This window comes from Corvus kubaryi, unplaced genomic scaffold, assembly GCF_017639235.1.
Source record: "Corvus kubaryi isolate FWS band 111438036 unplaced genomic scaffold, C.kubaryi_AGA036_p1.0 split3-73, whole genome shotgun sequence".
Lineage (NCBI taxonomy): Eukaryota > Metazoa > Chordata > Aves > Passeriformes > Corvidae > Corvus > Corvus kubaryi.
The window spans coordinates 5,561,649-5,579,050 of NW_024582091.1; the positions used below are offsets into that span (position 1 = coordinate 5,561,649).

Sequence of the window (17,402 nt, forward strand, 5' to 3'; positions counted from 1 at the left end):
ACCAGAGGGCTGAAACTTTAATCAACTGCAAGCCCCACTGACAATTTGCCAAGACCAAAGGCCTACAAGCATTTTGCATGCTAGAATACAGCCATCTTCACAAAGCTGCGAGGCTAAAGAGAGCACAAAAATCCTTAGATCACAGTCGACGGCAGCATGTGCATGTTCATAAACATGAGGATGACACAGCCCTAAATCTCCTGCATTTTAATACACATGGTCTGCCATGCATAAATAAGGCATGGTGCAGCACAAGTCCCAAGGTCCTGCTGCATAAAAATGCCATTGTGACTGTCAAGTAGCCATTCATTTACTTTGTAGTGTACTTGTTCAGTGGCTCACTTAGGTTAACAGGAAAAGTTTGCTTTGAACTCAGCAAAGGGGGATTGAGTTCTCAGTGCAAACATACCATCCAGTGACCTGAAAGGCAAGTTTGAAATTTCTCTCAAAATGCAAAAGGACATCTGGTTTCATAACAAAATTAAGTGTCTGTTTATGGTTTGCTACCTCACATTTTCTCAAACCTTTGAAGAAGCAAAAACAATTCTTGTTTTTTAAATCAACCAATCAGAACGATTTTCAGTGTCAATTCATTGGGATGTGATGGATAGGGAGGAACAGTTTTTCCTTACATGTTTTGGCTTTTTTTTAAATTGCCATTTGGTAAGGGGAGAAAGCAAGAATTCTGTAAGTCTTTAAAAGATACTGAAAAGTGTAAAGAAATTCAGAGTAGCAGAAAACCACACAACAGGATGGAGATACACTGGCTAAAAAGAGATAGTATAAAGTGAAATTCAGCCTGAATCTTCCACAGTGCCCAGGCGGCTCTAACACCTTTGTAATTGGTCTAAAAAGACCAGTTTTGCTTTAATCAGGACCAAAGTTTGAGAAAGTTTTCCCAAAACAAATACAATCAAAACAAGGAACTCCCACACAACATTCTAATATATTTGAATTGGCACTGTGCACTAAAAATTAGATTGTGAACAAACCTGCATACCAACTAATGTCTGGCAGCAAGAAAGACAGTTAAATTTACTATAAGCAACTCCTAAGGATCTCACCTATAATTTTCTCCTCTTTAACAACATATAGCATATGGAATGTGTTGTTATTGCTCAGGGAAGGGTGGCATAAAACTACCTTTCCTACATCTCTCTTAACCATCTCAAGCATGACATAAAGCCAAGCCTACACAAACAGCTGTTACACAACATGCACAAGAGACAAAGCAGGATAAATTATTTTATTTATTAGCTACAGGTGATAAAATTTTCATTAATTCTTTTTTTTATTATTTTCATCATACCTGGCGCTTTTTCAAATAGTCAAGTGCAATTTGGACGTTCTGGAGTCTGTGAAAACGCATCCGACCTTTTTCTCGGGGCTACAATTCGAAAACAGGAGTTGTGAGATTTTCTCATCAGACAAAAGTACAAACAGTCTGATTTAACAGATACTATGTATTTGAAGCACTACAGCTTTAATGAAGTCAATACCTTTGGTGGAAAAGTGTGTTTTAACTACTTATATTAACTTAGTTATTTTTTAGTACAGTGGATGGCAAGACAGATCACTGGTCCCCAACTGCAACTTCGATGCATGCAGGCTGCTCCCTGTAAAGTACTATTAAGGCCAAGAGGGCTACTGCCTACAGAAACTAAACTGGAATACATTATTATAAAATATTTACAATGTATTAAGCAAAACAAAACAGAAGTAATGTCATGGACCTTTACATTGTTTTGGTAAACTCTTGATGGAAAAGCTTACCTCTGTATGGAACTTCATGGCTTAATGGTATGACTGCATAATCATTATGATATCTACACGTATTTATTTAAAGCATCTAATAAAAAGAATATCTTCCTCCAAACAGAATAATGTAACATAAACAGTCGTAGAGTGTAAGTTTAAACTCTTGACTTGGGTAGAACATTTTAAAGCATGAAAAAAACTGACAAGTCAGTCCCCTCAAAGCAAAGTCAAAACTGTCAAGAAGAAACTCTAAAATAAAAATGAGTGGTGTGTTAATGGAAACATGGCAAAACTGCATGCAGTTAGTGCAAAATCACCAAGAAGAAGAATCACACAGAAAACGCATACTTAGCTGTCACAGATCAGCATGGGAAAGCAGTTAAATTTATACCATCAACATCATATCCAAGTCCTTCTATTCTTCCTTATTTCAGATTTTTCACAAACTTTCACAGCAATAAACTGAAGCGGACTATAATTGCTAGGGATCAGCCATGAATATGAGCATTTCCTCAGATAATCACTGTGAAACACACAGATAAGCCCAAGCCTTCCTTAACTGCCTTTTTACCCCCCTCTGGAGTTTCAGATGCTTCCCAAAAAGAAACATAGGAAAATGAAGTTGAATAAGAAGCATAAACTGAAAAAAAAAAAAAATTAATTTTCATTACAGAATCTCCTATTTAGCCCCTTGTTTTTCACACCAGGAACTCAGGATCAAGCATTACAGCCCTTGCTATCAAAGAGTTTCCACGGATGGAATTAAGGACTGCAGACCTGGAACTAGGTTTTCCACAACAAGGAAGGTATAGTAAATCCCAAAATACACAGTTAGCATCTCAGAGGGGAAATATTTTTTTATTTAAAAATGCAGCGTTTTGAGTTATGCTGCACTCCAGAAAAAAAGCACACAAATTCCACTGCAATCACAACTGCAGCACAAAGCACGGGAGCCAGGGAGGCACTCAGGCCCTATGACAGTGAGTTGCTTCAGCAAACACCAAAGTGCAAGGTCTAAAAAGGCAGGAAACAGCTCGCTCAGACTAACAAGCACCCAACGTTTTACACATTATAAGTAGATATTTCCCTTCTGGATGGGCAAAATATAGTGAATCGATAATTCAGCATTTGTTGCAAGAAAGATAAACCCTGCAAACTATCTGTATTTTTAGCAGCCACAACACAAAGCTGTTGCTTGACTTCTAATCTACCTGCTTTGATAAAAATCACTACTACGTGTGGTAAATTCTAACAAACAGATCTGCACACTGAATTACTTTATTTCAAGATATTATCCAATATATTGGCACACACACCATGGGCGCAGTTAACTGGTGCTTCTAATTAAGACAAATCAATTTTTTGCCATTGATTTCACTAAGAAGAACCTTCAAATCTTTGTCTAGATTACTTGTATATGGACAATACTGTCTGCAAGTTTAAAAAAGTCTTAATTTAATAGATTTATGGTATTTCCCTATCTACTATTTAAAACAATTATTTTATAGCATCCGGAGAGTGTTGTCTAGTATACATTTGTGCCATGGTTTTGTACAGTTTAATGAAAAAAAAAAAACTGAAATCTTGAACATTCGCATTTTAGGCGTTCACAAAAAGGCTGAATAAAAATTTGTCTTTACCATACCTCCACCATAAACACATGTATCCTGGTTTACCAACAAAAGTTCTTTTGTCCTTTCTACAGCCCACTACTGCAGCACACCAAACTAAGAATTTACATTAGCAAACACCACACTTCAAACACTACATTAGTACAGTTATGGGGGTCGGCACCTACCCCCTTATCCTCATCCTCCAAATCCTCATGCTGTTCATTTGCGCATGCGTCTGTTGAACTCACCAACCGTAAGGTCTTCAAAAAATCTCGCTCTCTTGGCTAATGAATATAACAGACAGGAGACAGGACAGCAAAAACACAAGACAGACCACAAATGAAAAGAAGAGCATGAAAAGAAGAACATAATGAAGAGAACAAATACCAAGCAAGGGAAGTAATGCTCACAAAGAAAGGAAATGACACCTGAGGAGTGTGTTAGACCATTTCAGGGACATGTTATCCTTGTTATTTGTAAGTTACTCCCTTAAATGCAAAAAGATATTAAGCATCCAATACTTGTTAAAACAAAAATCAGAAAGAAAAGGAAAGAACAGAAGAAATAGTGCATTACCCTATTATGAATGGAAGTCTCACTAACCACAAGAAAGGAAGAGAACAGATTGCACTCCCCCACAGAATTCACACCAGCATATTTTACCAACAGAAATACAACTTGTGTCTTTTGTATCAGGTCACAGATTTCAGAAAATATCCAAGAAATCTACAGCAGTCAATACCCAACAAGTTAACAAACAGAGAAAGTGCATAATTAACAATCTGGAACCATTGCATTATGATACAAAAGCTTACCAAGGTGTCTCCAGAAAGGACTTCTAGAAGTGAGATTAAGTTATGTCCATCTCTTAGGTCTTCATATAGGTCATTCACATGCTTTCGAACCTGCACAGATAAATGCAAAAATTAAATACATGATTCCTGTTTCTACCTGAGAATTCATGCTCATATTAACACATATCTTTTAAAATACAGATAAACTTCAGCTATACCTCAGCATTGCTTTTTGAATTTCTTCACTTTCATGACAAATTTACAAATATAAATTAATTGTAATAGACAAAATTCACATCTGTGTCTGCACTTGCACAGTTCCATCATATTTATATCACTTTAAAGAAAAGGAAAAAAAAACCAATATTAAGTTACATGTAATGAATGCATGTAGCAATGAAAAAAATCAGTATCTGACAATTTAAACAATATCAGATACTCTCCTATTTAGACCTAAATAGTGAGCATTATGACAACAGTAGCTAGATTCAATGAATTGTAAAAAAATACCCAACAGACAAGTACTGTCAGCAGCATGCATGTTCACTGCAGTCATGCCGAAAGTAACACACTTTCTAATCAAGGCGTACCATCCACCAATTAACACCATGTATTGTCAGCCCAGGTTTCCCAGTACTTCGGGAGCTCTCCCAATGACTCACACATCCATCTTACACACCATACCAAAGAACTATGACATTAGATTGATCTAGTGAGGGGCTGCAATGACAAGAGAGACAGCTGGAAGCCCTACCTTTACTGACAGGCACAACAAATCTGGGAGATACCTGTCCACAGGCCAACTTCTTGACTGTTACCAATACCTTAAATATAACTTTATGTGAAATGTCTTAAGCCATTTCAGCCAGCTGCTCTTTAAATGTGACAGAAGGGACCTAATTTTTCAGAATCAGAGATTTTTGACTTCCTAGGGCAGAGGTTGAGGGCTTTCCAGCTACAGCTTAATGTCAGCTCCCTGGTGTTCCTGTTGAACCACCAGATCAGAAACTTCCTAAGCTTAGGATAAAATACAACATCAGAAATTTTCTTCTTCCTCACCTCTGCTAGAGATGAGTTGTACTTCCAATATGAAATCTATGGGAGACACACTCTGACTGCCAACATACGTGTGTGATGAGGGCAGCAACAATCAACCCAGATCTTCGAGTTTATATAACAGCTCTGTTTGCCACACTTTTGGGGGAATTTTGAGATTCATCCTGCTGCATAAATAACCATCTCCACACGTAATATTAGCTTCATAAATATTTTTCAGTTCAAGATTTCTTACTCGAATTTTTAAACATGAAATTACCCTGCAATCTGTTTTCACAAACACCATCGTCTTAATTGAGAGTAGTATCAGAACATATTTATGCTTGTGCTGAAGACTAGCCAGAACAAGTCATCTAGAAGACTGTTCCATGAGGAATTACAGAACATATTTTCCAAAACGTTTACACAGACTGCACACACAGCCAGTTCAAGTTACAATCCAATACTGTAATACATATACATAGCTTTACAATCTCACACACATACACAAAATAGTATCATTTTAATTTTAGTTACTTTTTTTTTTAATCCTACAAGCAATTTAATGTAAAAAAAAATTCTAAGAAAAAATTTCTCTAATAATACTGAAGTACTGTTAAGCTGAACAAAGAAACAGAACAGGTGTTCTCCTACTACATCTCTGGTGAAAGGAAAGAAAAGGGAAGCCATATAAATCATTGATGTCCCTGATACAAGATTCAATTATGATAAATGCTTGAGAGGGGAAAAGCACAAGGAATTTTAATCTTTAACCCAAAACAACTGTGACTCGTTATTTTTACATTCAAAGAATTATATCAACCCAAGTACTAAACTCTTTCTGTTAAAAGTAGGCAAGTTTTCTTTATGACAAAACCCTGTGAGAGGGCTGCCTGCCCCACCACCCAGGATATGTCACTGGGCACTTCCCCAGCAGAATCCCCAGCCGGAACAGATCCACAGTGCAGTGGCCAGAGGCATGGGAGGACATAAGGTTAAGGACAGAGGAATGTGGTGTCCATCTCAAAGACCCTGCACCACCACAGGTGAAGAACTGTCCGTGCAGCATCAAGTCAATGCCCACACTCTTTTCAACATAGAACTCAGGGGACTTGCCCAATGTACAGGTACCTGGATTGAAGGGTGAGAAAATACCACTATTTCTGTTGTCTGCTCTTTTTTCCCATTAGATGCAAGATAACTTTGTTATCCTGCTAGTCTGTATCTCACAGCACCTACTTGTTGAGCTTCTGTTTGTTTCTTCTGCTCTGAGGTTTCCTAAGTATTACAGATGCAACCACCTTCCCCAGTTTATCTTTCTCAAAAATCACAGACACTTCAGAGATGAACTCACACTGGATATGAAAAAGCTGGCATAGAGCTGTCAAAACAGGAAAAACCAGCAGTACACATTATGCATCTGTCTAAGTTTTGCCACTGGCTGACAATTACTGTGAGGATTCATTATTTAGGAAATACTGTGCCAGTCGTCCTGTAACAGGGCAACATAATAAGGAATTTCTTCCAATACTCTGAACAGCAGATGAGCATCTAAAATGCTGTATTTGGGCAACTGATGTGAGCAAGCATGTTCACTCAAAGCATCAGATCACTTCTTCCAAAAGGAGCATCTTGTGCTCCTCCAGAGATCCTACACTGACACTTCAAAAAAGCTTGAAACATCAACTCTGCGTAATTATCACTTGGGCAACTCTTGTCTCTCAACACATATAATGAATTCTTTTAAATTACAAGAAACAAATGTAAATCCTTCATTGCTCTTTACTGCCACATTCAGCCTCCTTCAGAACACACAGTACCACAAATACTGGATGTACATGGGGGTCCCTGGACAGATGTGTGGGATCTGCTGAGCCCTTGGCATTTCTTAACAGTTCTTGTGGCTTTTCAATAAAATCACAGAATTGTCAGCCCTACATTTTACAAAGTCCACACACGAAGTAGGTTACATGCTGCCCTCAGGCAACTTTTTGCAATATACTCATGTGAGTGTGGCAGATTTGATAATTTGGACATGAGAAGAGATTCTTTAAGGAAGACGTGGGAAACGGTGAATGGCTGAGGTGCATCTGACAAAACTTAAACAAGAAAAGCAAAATGGCTTCGCCAGTGAAAAGAAGACAGTGAATGTAAGGCACTGTTTCAGAAGTGATTCATCTTCTGGCCTCCATCTTCTGGCATGTATACTATGATGCCTGTGGTAAGGAAAGCTCCATTCTCCTTGCTATGACTTCCCAGGCTTCCACATGACTATATTCCATAAGCCATGTGACTATGGCTTCCCAGGCAAGTGGTCACAGCACCAAGCCTGACAAGAGTTCCAGAAGGACTTGTTTGGACAATGCTCTCAGGCACCTGGTGTGACTCTTGGAGATGGTGCTGCGCAGGACTGGGAGATGGACTGGACGATCCTTGAAGGTCCCTTTCAGTTCCACTTATTCTGTGATTCTGTGACTTTTGAAGGTCCCTTCCAACCCAAACTATTCTATGCTTCTACGATGATTCTACTAAAACAAAGAAGAATCACACCCTTTTTCTTACCTAGAAGTAAATAGGATAGGAAAATAGGGTTGTACCCATTTCTGTGTATACAGTGGGTGCACAGCCAGCATACTCGTAGATCCCTCAGACTTTCATGTTAGGGTGTAGTGTGTTCCAGACCAGCACCTAAAATGTAGGGAGCACATTCCCAACTGAAATAGTGTATGAAGAAGCAGAAACAAACATTAATGTGCTGCAGAATCTACAGTGGAGGCAGAAGAGGCAGGAGAGAAAATATAATCGGATCAAGCAGGAACAACTCTAAGTAACGCCCATGTACCGGAGGCCACCAGGAAATCCCTGAGGCAGGTGAGGCAATCACTGTAGCCCTGGCAAGCTGCATGACTTGGAAACAAGGCAGAGTTTTGTGCTCGTGTACTTGCAAAACTACCCAATTTTTTACAGGGTGAGGAAAGCAGACTACTATAATCAAGTATCTTCTTTAAAAACATCGGAAGTCTCCCTTTCTATATTATAATTAAGCCACACTGATTAATGTGAGAACATGCCAAATTAGGCCTTTTCTTATGGTTTCCAGAACGGGCAAAATTAGAATCAAAGCTGAACCATACTTATTTTGAATAACTGAAGTTCAGTTGTCAAGCCTTCATAAAATCAGTGTCATTACGCAGGAGTTATCTAGAATTATAATATTACAGATCCAACTGAGGCTGTTCAGACCACAATGCCTGGGAAAGTCTTTTTCAAGTACTGCTCTCCTTGCTTCTGGAAGCAAAGTTAATTAAATGCCCAGCCCAGACATAAAGCACTACAGATTTTCCAAAGGAAAATGGGAAAAGGCTCAAAAGTTAGAACTGTAAGGGGTGTGTTCAGGGAAAAAAGGGGTCAGTCCTTAATTACCACTGAGGTCACAGACAAGTCCAAATGACAGCTGGCTCAAGGCCACTGTGAGTTTCACAATAAACTTCAAATTTATTCTTTAAGAATCTGAGTCAATGCCCGTGGAAAAAAAGATCTCTTCGAACTCCCACTCATTTCAGTTACAGTATAACAATTTTCACCAAGACAATAGATAAATAGTTAAGAGCTTCTATTACTACAGTGTACCACAGCAAATCCCACCCGCATTCAAAGAGCTGGAAAAATTCTGTGGCCACTGTTGAGATCCTGACACCCTGATGAGTTTCCCTAATGTTTCAGTTTCCTAAAAACATACTTAAGCTTGTTTTTAAAGAAAAACTTTTATTAAAATTGCTAGTTATGAAGAAACAGTTTTCTGTAAGTTTTGAGAACATGCATGTTTTAGTCCTCTCATCTTTAAAAATTAAGAAATCACAGTGGCAATTCTAACTGCATGATAACAAATAAACCTATGCCCTGAGTAAAGAATAGAAAAACCTCTGATACAAAAAGTCGTATTTGTGTACAAAAATAAAGGTTTACTAGCTTGACACAAGCAGTATGACTTATGAGAAACACTCAAAATCTGAACAGGCTGTAACAAGATCTATGAAGCATGTAATTGTCAAAATATGAGATTTGTCAAAATATTCCCATGTGACGGATCTGCCAAGCAAGTTGCTTCTTCAAACATCTTCAAGAGTACTTATTTTACTCAACAGAATTCTTACATTCCCCCACGTAAAGAATGAGCACTGCTCAACACACCACAGGCCCACTCCTCCGCAGGTAATTTTCCCCCACTGTGCTGCGTGGGGCAGTGAGGCGCTGAGCTGTGTTCCATGGCCAGCTTGGTGTCATGCCAAGAGATCAAGGAGCAAAGCTCCGTGCAGACTGACACGTACACTGACAGGCTCCCCGAGTCACTCCTGCTCTTTAATCTCCTACTCTAAACCCAAAACTCACTGCTGTGAAAAGACCCGAACTCCAAACACACACCCTGGTCACAATCCTTGTTTTGTACTGAATCCCATACTAAACTTCACTCATTCCATTAAAAACAAGCAAGCACGCAAATTTAATTAAGAGAATTTAATCACTGCATCCCTTGATGAGGGGAACTGAAGCGGTGTGACAGGACCTGCAGCCCCGGCTCCGCGCAGGGCAGGGCGCAGGCGGCCGGAGTGCTGGGCTGCAGATGGTGCTGTTCCCGCAGCTCCAGCGCCGGACACCCTGCCCAGGACACCCCAATTTGCTTTCCCCAGCCAGACAGCATGGGCCCACAGCCAGGGCTGGCAGTGAGCTGGCACACACCAGGTCTCTTCTGTCCTCCTTACTTGCAAGCAGAGCCTGGCAAATCCAGTTTTAGGCCTAGTGGCTCCAAAACTCATTTTCACTCTCTTCGTTTGCTGGACAGTCTAATATTCCACTCTGCAGGAAACAATTCTTGTAGTTCACGGAAAATAAACAGTTCTTTATTTCATACTCACGAGTAATTTTTCTGCTTGAATACATTTCTAGGTATTAATTCTCACAAACAGCAGACACAGATGATGTTACTCAATTTCATAAAATTCCTTTATGATTTTACTAAGGCACATTTAAACAAGTCTCCTTTACAGAGTGAGTTCAACACCCCTGATCTTTGTTTATAACAGATGTTTTCTAACTGAAGATTCATCCTTGATTGCATCCTTCACTTTCTCATCTGGCCAATGCTTTGCATTCTATTATCAGAATAACACCCTTCCTGTGTTCCACCCATTTAACAGCCTGTCCTTGTATCTAAAAGCTCAAATCAGTCACTTTTTTTTTCCCCTACATTAACCTTCACATTTCTCCCAGACAACTCAATCATCCATTGCTTTTATATACTCCATTTTGCCCTGGCCTTCAATTATACCACATAACTGGATAACTCTACGAATCATAAAATATTTGTATGGCTTCAAGGTATAAATATACTCTTGCTCAATTAAAAAAAAAATTAATCCAGCCACTGCTAAATCTTGCTAAATATTTTTCTTAACTTCCCATATTTTGTTTCATGAAATGCATTCCAGTATTTTCCTAAGGGGAAAGCTGTAAGAAGAACATCACTTCCGAGACTTCGCTTGCTAACCTATGACATCCCCAAAGCAAGTATGCAAGCAGAGGCATAATCTTACACATATAACAAACAGTAGGACATAAAGACGCACATCCAGGAGTCCTTTTGTGGATTTCAGTAGATGTGTGATATTTGAAACACCATCGTTGTACAGAAGAACTTTAAACAAGTGCCCTAAATGTCCAAAGTCCTTTCCACTTCCTACAGGAAATAAAAATTGGCGCCATTAACATAATCACAGAATGGGCCAGGTTGGAACGGACCACAGTGGATCATTTGCTCCAACCTCCATGCTCCGTGGGGTCACCCAAGAGCACACTGCACAGGATTGTGTCCAGATGGCTCTTAAATATCTCCAATAATGGAGGCTACACAATCTGTTCCAGCACTTGGTCACCTGCACAGTAAAGAAGTTCTTCCTCATATTCAAGAACTTCCTGTGCACCAGTTTCTGCCCATTGCCTCTTGTCCTATTGCTTGGCACCACTGAGAAGAGCCTGGTCCATCTCCTTGACACCCATCCTTTAGATATTCATACATATTGACAAGTCCCCTCTCAGTCATCTCTTCTCGAGGCTCAACAGGCCCAGCTCCCTCAGCCTTTCCTTGTAAAAGAGGTGCTTCAGCCCCTAATTCATCTTTGTTGCCCTCTGTTGGACCTGCTCCAGGAGCTCCATGTCTTTCTTGTACTGAGGAGGCCAGAACTAGACACATTTCAAAACATTTTGAGGAATGGGCTGGAACCCAACCAACACCAATCCAACCACTCAAGATATAATCCCCCCCACCCCTGTCCCACTCCACTTATTTATTACCATTATCACAGCACTACCCTCACTGCTGTTAATCCTGGGCACAGTCTTGGTCATCTGCTTGTAAATTTGCATACTGGGATCAGTACATCCACCTCAGTGGAGCCCATGCAGATTCACAACCAGAAATGCATATTTACCAACATAAAATGTCCAGTGATAGACATCTACTCCATCACTGCTACAATTTAAAGTTCTAAAATATAAAGTTACAGAGATGTCCAGCAAGTTTTAGAATGTAACACACTGAATTAACCTTCATTCTGTGGACAGCTCTAAGAGAGCACGAGGGACAGATGCCACCTGTGGCATGTCAGGTGAAGTCCTGTGCCACGCCACTCATACTTCCACCCAACAACACTTCTTGCACCAGTTGGGATTTCAAGGCAAGCACGTCCATTTCTCTTCCCTCTTTTGCACCACTATAATCCTTTTCGATTTTTCTTCAGGTCAGTACACTCTGTTCCAATGCTTTTGTGTATAAGACTAAAGATATTCATAAATTTCAGAAATTACTAAAATCAAACAAAGAAAATGCGACTCACAACCTGCTTAAAGCCTCACTTGTCTCTTCTGTTCTGTCCCCTTTTAAAAATATTTTATTTACAAAGGTATAAATGTGATAATTAACAAAGAATATAAAGCAAACATCACTAAGCTTCACTTTACATGGCAGCCACCTGAAAGAAGGCATTCTCACCGGAACTATAGGATTACTGCAGATTGAAATCACTAAATTAATAAAAATATAAGCTTTGGTAAGGAATTTGGCAGTGATCAGCATTAAGACTCAAAAGTTGAATAATACTTCACCAGAGAAGGGTTGTGCCTTAGAAGGCTGCCAGAGAATAGTAAAAGTGTAAGGTTAAAAAGGATTGAACAGATCAGCTCACTCAGTCCTGTGCAGCTTGGCTAGAAAACACCAGAGATGCTTCTCTAATTTATTCTTGAAAATCCAAATGAAGGAAATGTAAAATACAGTACAAGTGCTTCAATGTTTGACTACACTTACTTGCTTTACAGAGAGGGACACTTTTCCTCACTAATCTTCAAGCTAAATCTTCTGTAAAATAAACAGACATTTTTGTTGTCCCTTCCCTTAAAGTTCGACCTCAGAATACATGTGTTCACCAGCCTCTGCACACTTTTTACATACTGACGACACGTTATCATGTCCCCCTCCCAGTCTTCTCAGTTTCAGACTAAACAAACTCAATTTACCACAACCTACTTTTAATTTTCCAAGCAAACTTATCTTCTTACTACTTTATTAGAGATGGCTACAAACCTCCTGTCCATGCAAAGATCAGAAGTTACGCGGCCAGTGCCCACAAGCCTGTCTATGAGAAGGCAGAACTACAAGCTGCCTCCTTGTCTCCTAAGTACCATGCTGCCCACAGGCAGGATGAAAAGCTCATGCGTAGTTCCAGGAGCTCCCTGGGCGTAAGCCAACACAGCCCAGGGCAAGCAATGAACCCTGTAAGATTTGTGGCAGAGCAAGGATGATGCTGGTTGCTGACATGACAAAAGGCTGGAGCCAGAGAGATGTACAGCCAGTGTCAGAGAAACAGGTATACCTCACCCTACAAGGCAAAGTCACAGAGCTTGAAAGCTCATGTGAAGATGAGATACAGTGAGGGCAGCAGGCACTGGGATGCTCCCTCTCAGTGGAACTTCCTTGCTCATGGGTGCTGCCTCCCAGAGCCAGATGATGCTGCTGCAGCACCTGACAGCAGCTATGGCAGCAGCAGCAGCCGATAGCACTGGCTCTTCCCAGTGCCAGTTCCAGCTGCAGTTGCAGCAGTTATTAATGGCAATACCCCCAGCAAGCTGTATCTGTTATCCTTTCATCCAAACTTTGTGACAGTAATCTGCTAACGAGACGTGTAAAAAAGTACAGACATACCATTTACACCACTTCCCTTTTGTCCACCTGCTTTCAAAGACCAGATGTTCCACAGTCTCTCCAGGGAGAGAAATTACCCTGCAAGGTCCATAACTCCTCATTCTTTTCTTCTCCTTGGGGAAGAGGTATTATACTTACTGTAATTGCAGACTTCTAGAAGTTTCCCCTCTCCTCTGAATTCTTAAATAGAATGATAAAATGTTACAAATCACTTCAATTAGTTACTAACTGTGGAGTAAATAAAGCTGTGTGACAAGAAAACATAACTTATCTAAATATTCTTCAATCTGTTCTTTCCTTATCTGAATTTCACCCTCATCTTATTAAAATGTATTTCATCAAGTCAGCATTTTGTAGAATGAAGACACCAGCATAATTCTGATGTTTTACACTGATCAAAACTATTTATCTTTTTTTATTCCTTGGTAATGTATCTATACTCTTTTTTCTTCATAAACTAACATAATTACAGAGCCCTTCTCCTGTGATCTTCCATGTAACATTAATTCATTCTGGACCCTATACTTCTCTGATTTTACCCCACCTTGCTTTATTAACTTTATAAAAACCTTTAGTCCTGCTTTCCTCATTTCCCCTTCTTGTACAGCTCCTTTGTATCTCACACACCTTGAAAGCAGCAGTATTTTCTATATGGCGTCTCCTATCTGTTCTGCCTGTCTGTAGCCTGCCTTTGTGTCTCTAACACAAACACCTTCAATAACTGCCAGATCTCCTGCATTTCTGCCTCTCCTGTATTATTTCCCTGGGAGACCCTACCTATCGCTTTCCCTCATTCATTATCCTCCTTTTACTTCTTACTTCTCTCTTTGCTTCAAAAAGTAAGCCTGGGATTTGCAACCACTTGCTTGCAAATTGCCTTCCCTTTCTGAGTTTTGAAGCAGTCCCTCCCAGCCAGTCCAGACCTGTCTAACCAGGCAGCTTTGATAGCAACTTTCTGAACCTGGCAGGCTGAAGTTCCCTCTGGATGGCATTTCACTCACAAAACTTGTCCACACCAGAGGCAGCCAACCCCAACTCCTGCAGCAGGCAGGGAACAAAACAGTAAGAGTGGTTTGCACACCTTCCTGGGGATGAGCTGAGCTGTGCCACAGAAATGCCTTTCTTATGTAGGCTACGGAAGGTTCCTTTGTAGGTGTTCAAATGCAGAACTCCACATTGTTCCTCCTGTTAATTATGAGGATAAATGATTTTCCCCATCACTACACAGTCCTGTCTTTCCAATGCTAAGTTAGTGACCAAAAATCCACCATCGACTTCCTTGATCCAGCTCAATGCCTCCAATCAACAGCAGCCACATTCCCTTTTTTTTTTTCTGTTTTATCTTTGGCCAGAGACGTGCCACAGTGTTTCAGTACACCCAGCTCTCATCACCCTTTGCGTTTCCAAATTGCCTTCACCATTCCTGTCCTGTACTACATGCTGTCAAATGTAACTGACCAGGGAGGAATTGTTTAAAGTATGCAAATACAATGCTAATAACATTAAACTCAGCTTAAAACTAACCCTCACCAAAGGCAATACACTCCAAACATGCCTGAAGCAGGCAATATACTAAGGTTGGCAGATAAAATATTATTCCAATTAAATTCAAGATATTCTAAGTAGAGGAGGGTTGTGAACACTATGTGATTATCTTTAAATGTCCCTGTTCAAAGCACCATAAATGCCTTTAACAGAGAACATGTTTCCTTATAGGAAAAAACATGTTTATTCTGATGCCTTCTTAGGTCCTCACACAGTCACACATCTACACTATCTCAGGGCAAGCCTTGCTTTCCAGAGTATATGAAATATTGCTGTAGAACAAAATACTTAGGTAATGTTTATGATTAAATGTTTGAAGTTGCTCACTGTCTGGAGCCCACATACTGGGGCAAAAACTGCTCCCACTGGAGCCAATGGCACAGTTACATTAGCCCAAAGGGACCCAGATCAAGCCCTAGTATTTCTAAACTGATACATAAATTATTATTAGAAACAGATACATCAAAAGTATATAGATAAAAATAAGTCCATGCATAATTTAACAATTAATTAAAAAGTCAACACTTAATTGAAAATGCTAGAATTTTATCTCTTGCAATCCCCAAGGAATAAATAATATAAAACAAAATCTATGCTGAGAGTTAATTGCAAACAATGGACTGAACAAAAAGAGAATGAATTAATACATTAGTATATTAAGTCTATAATAGGAAGCATATTGATTCTAGTGGTTCTAATTGATCATGCAGTCATCGCATGGCAGACTTAGTTCTCCTTATACTCATTCTTTCATATAAGAGCACCTATATAAACCAATTTCTTAAAAAACTCAACACACAAAAGCATGTACTCAACTGGTTCAGTAGGGTTGCATGCCATAAAAATATCAATGTGCTCAAGCTATCCTATATTTCATGCATATTGAATTTACTGGTTTCAATTATTCTCTTTCCTACTCCCAATTAGTCACAAAGTCTGAATGCATTAGAGAGGATCAAATAAACTTGAAATCTGTGGCATAGTTTTTATTGACTTGAATTTTTTTGTTTATTTTTTATTTATTTGCTTACTGGCAGAGAGACTTTCATGATGCATTTCATGAAGCCTTTAAAACTTTGTACAATTTCCTCCTCTTTTGCAGCTTTAACATCTGGCATTTGTCACTACTTTTCCTCACTGTTTCCTGGTTACTTTATTCCCTCATCTAAACTTTGATTAAACACCAAAAAAGCCCCCAGTTTGCTTGCTGAGCTGCTTTGCAAACAGCTACAGATTATGCTAAGCAGTGTGGTTTACCTCCAAGTAGAAGATTTTTGAAAAAATTTGTACACAGCGCAGCATGAATAAACTACAATTGTGCATATTTCCAGGGAAAATAATAAAATTTCTTTATATCATTAACTGGTGATGTTCTTCAAGAGTTACTTTATTTTTTAGAAGGAGCATGTCTCAAAGAAAAAACACTTCAAGACCTTTTAGAATTGTCCTGAACATTCAACTGCAGAAACTTTTAGGAGAAAAACTTAAATACACTTCTGTCCACCTGGAAACAGTAGGTGTAGTTAAACAACTGAACTCCAAAATAGAGGAGGAAATACTAATACTTTAGCTGCACCCAATGCCTAAAGCAAGCTGGAAACCACATGGAAGTGGGATTTTACAAAAGTTGCACCCAACACAGTTTGCAGCAGCTGTCAGAATAAACTGTGGGAGGAATGCATACAAAGCTTATTTAGATGCACCAGCACAGCAAGGTATCAGTCTTATTTTATTTAACACCGGGACGGGGGGGGAGGGGAAGCAGCTTTTTCTGAGTATGTTTCAAAATCAAAAGGTATTAAATTGAGAATTTTTTAAAAAGCTACTACCATTAGATTAACACCAGGTGCCTCATCCTTTAAATACTGATGTAGAGCTACAAAGTACTCATTTCTAAAAGCAGAGGTGGGGAATTTTAAATGACATCTTAACTGCATGGCTTAAAAGAAGATACTGAGAGTAGTGCTATCTAAAATGATAGCCACTAGTGTCAGTTAAGTGCCAGCTTTCAGCAAGGAATGACTGTGCTCCATCAGGAACGGTCGATCCTGCTGCCATTACAGGCATACCTGAACATTTCACGAAGCAATCGACCTAAGAGGCCATTTGCAAACTGTGTGCTGCCTGAAGGACACACAGCAATCAATAACTTCAGGTTGCTATTCTGAATTATTCATTCCGTCTTTGCACAACAAAAAGCTGTTCTCTCTCTCGCTAATGCACTATGACTGTAACACAGTTCATGATTTTGAAACTGGGCTTTAAAACAATAGTTTTCAAAAGCATTTTATCCTGCTACTTACAAAAGCCTTCTTGCTAAGAACACCTTTAAAAGTGACTTTTGGAGCAACTAATGACTAGTGAAGGGATGCTGCCCATTGCTCTCATCAGCAGCATGTTTCTCCC

The 17,402-nt window shown here is 39.5% G+C and overlaps 1 protein-coding gene across 18 annotated transcripts in view; it reads right to left on the minus strand.

Annotated features, from left to right (window-relative positions):
* Nucleotides 1–17,402, minus strand: part of DST (dystonin) — a 293,815-nt gene that overhangs the window by 183,354 nt on the left and 93,059 nt on the right. For 12 of the 18 annotated variants that reach the window (XM_042016275.1, XM_042016283.1, XM_042016300.1 and 9 more), the window contains 2 exons: nucleotides 4,187–4,276; nucleotides 1,310–1,387 (listed from right to left, as the gene is read on the minus strand). In XM_042016275.1, coding sequence (XP_041872209.1) covers nucleotides 1,310–1,387; nucleotides 4,187–4,276 — 168 coding nt within the window. Of the gene's footprint in view, nucleotides 1–1,309; nucleotides 1,388–3,556; nucleotides 3,656–4,186; nucleotides 4,277–17,402 lie in introns of all 18 variants that reach the window. The other 6 variants (XM_042016274.1, XM_042016296.1, XM_042016282.1 and 3 more) reach the window with 1 other exon arrangement.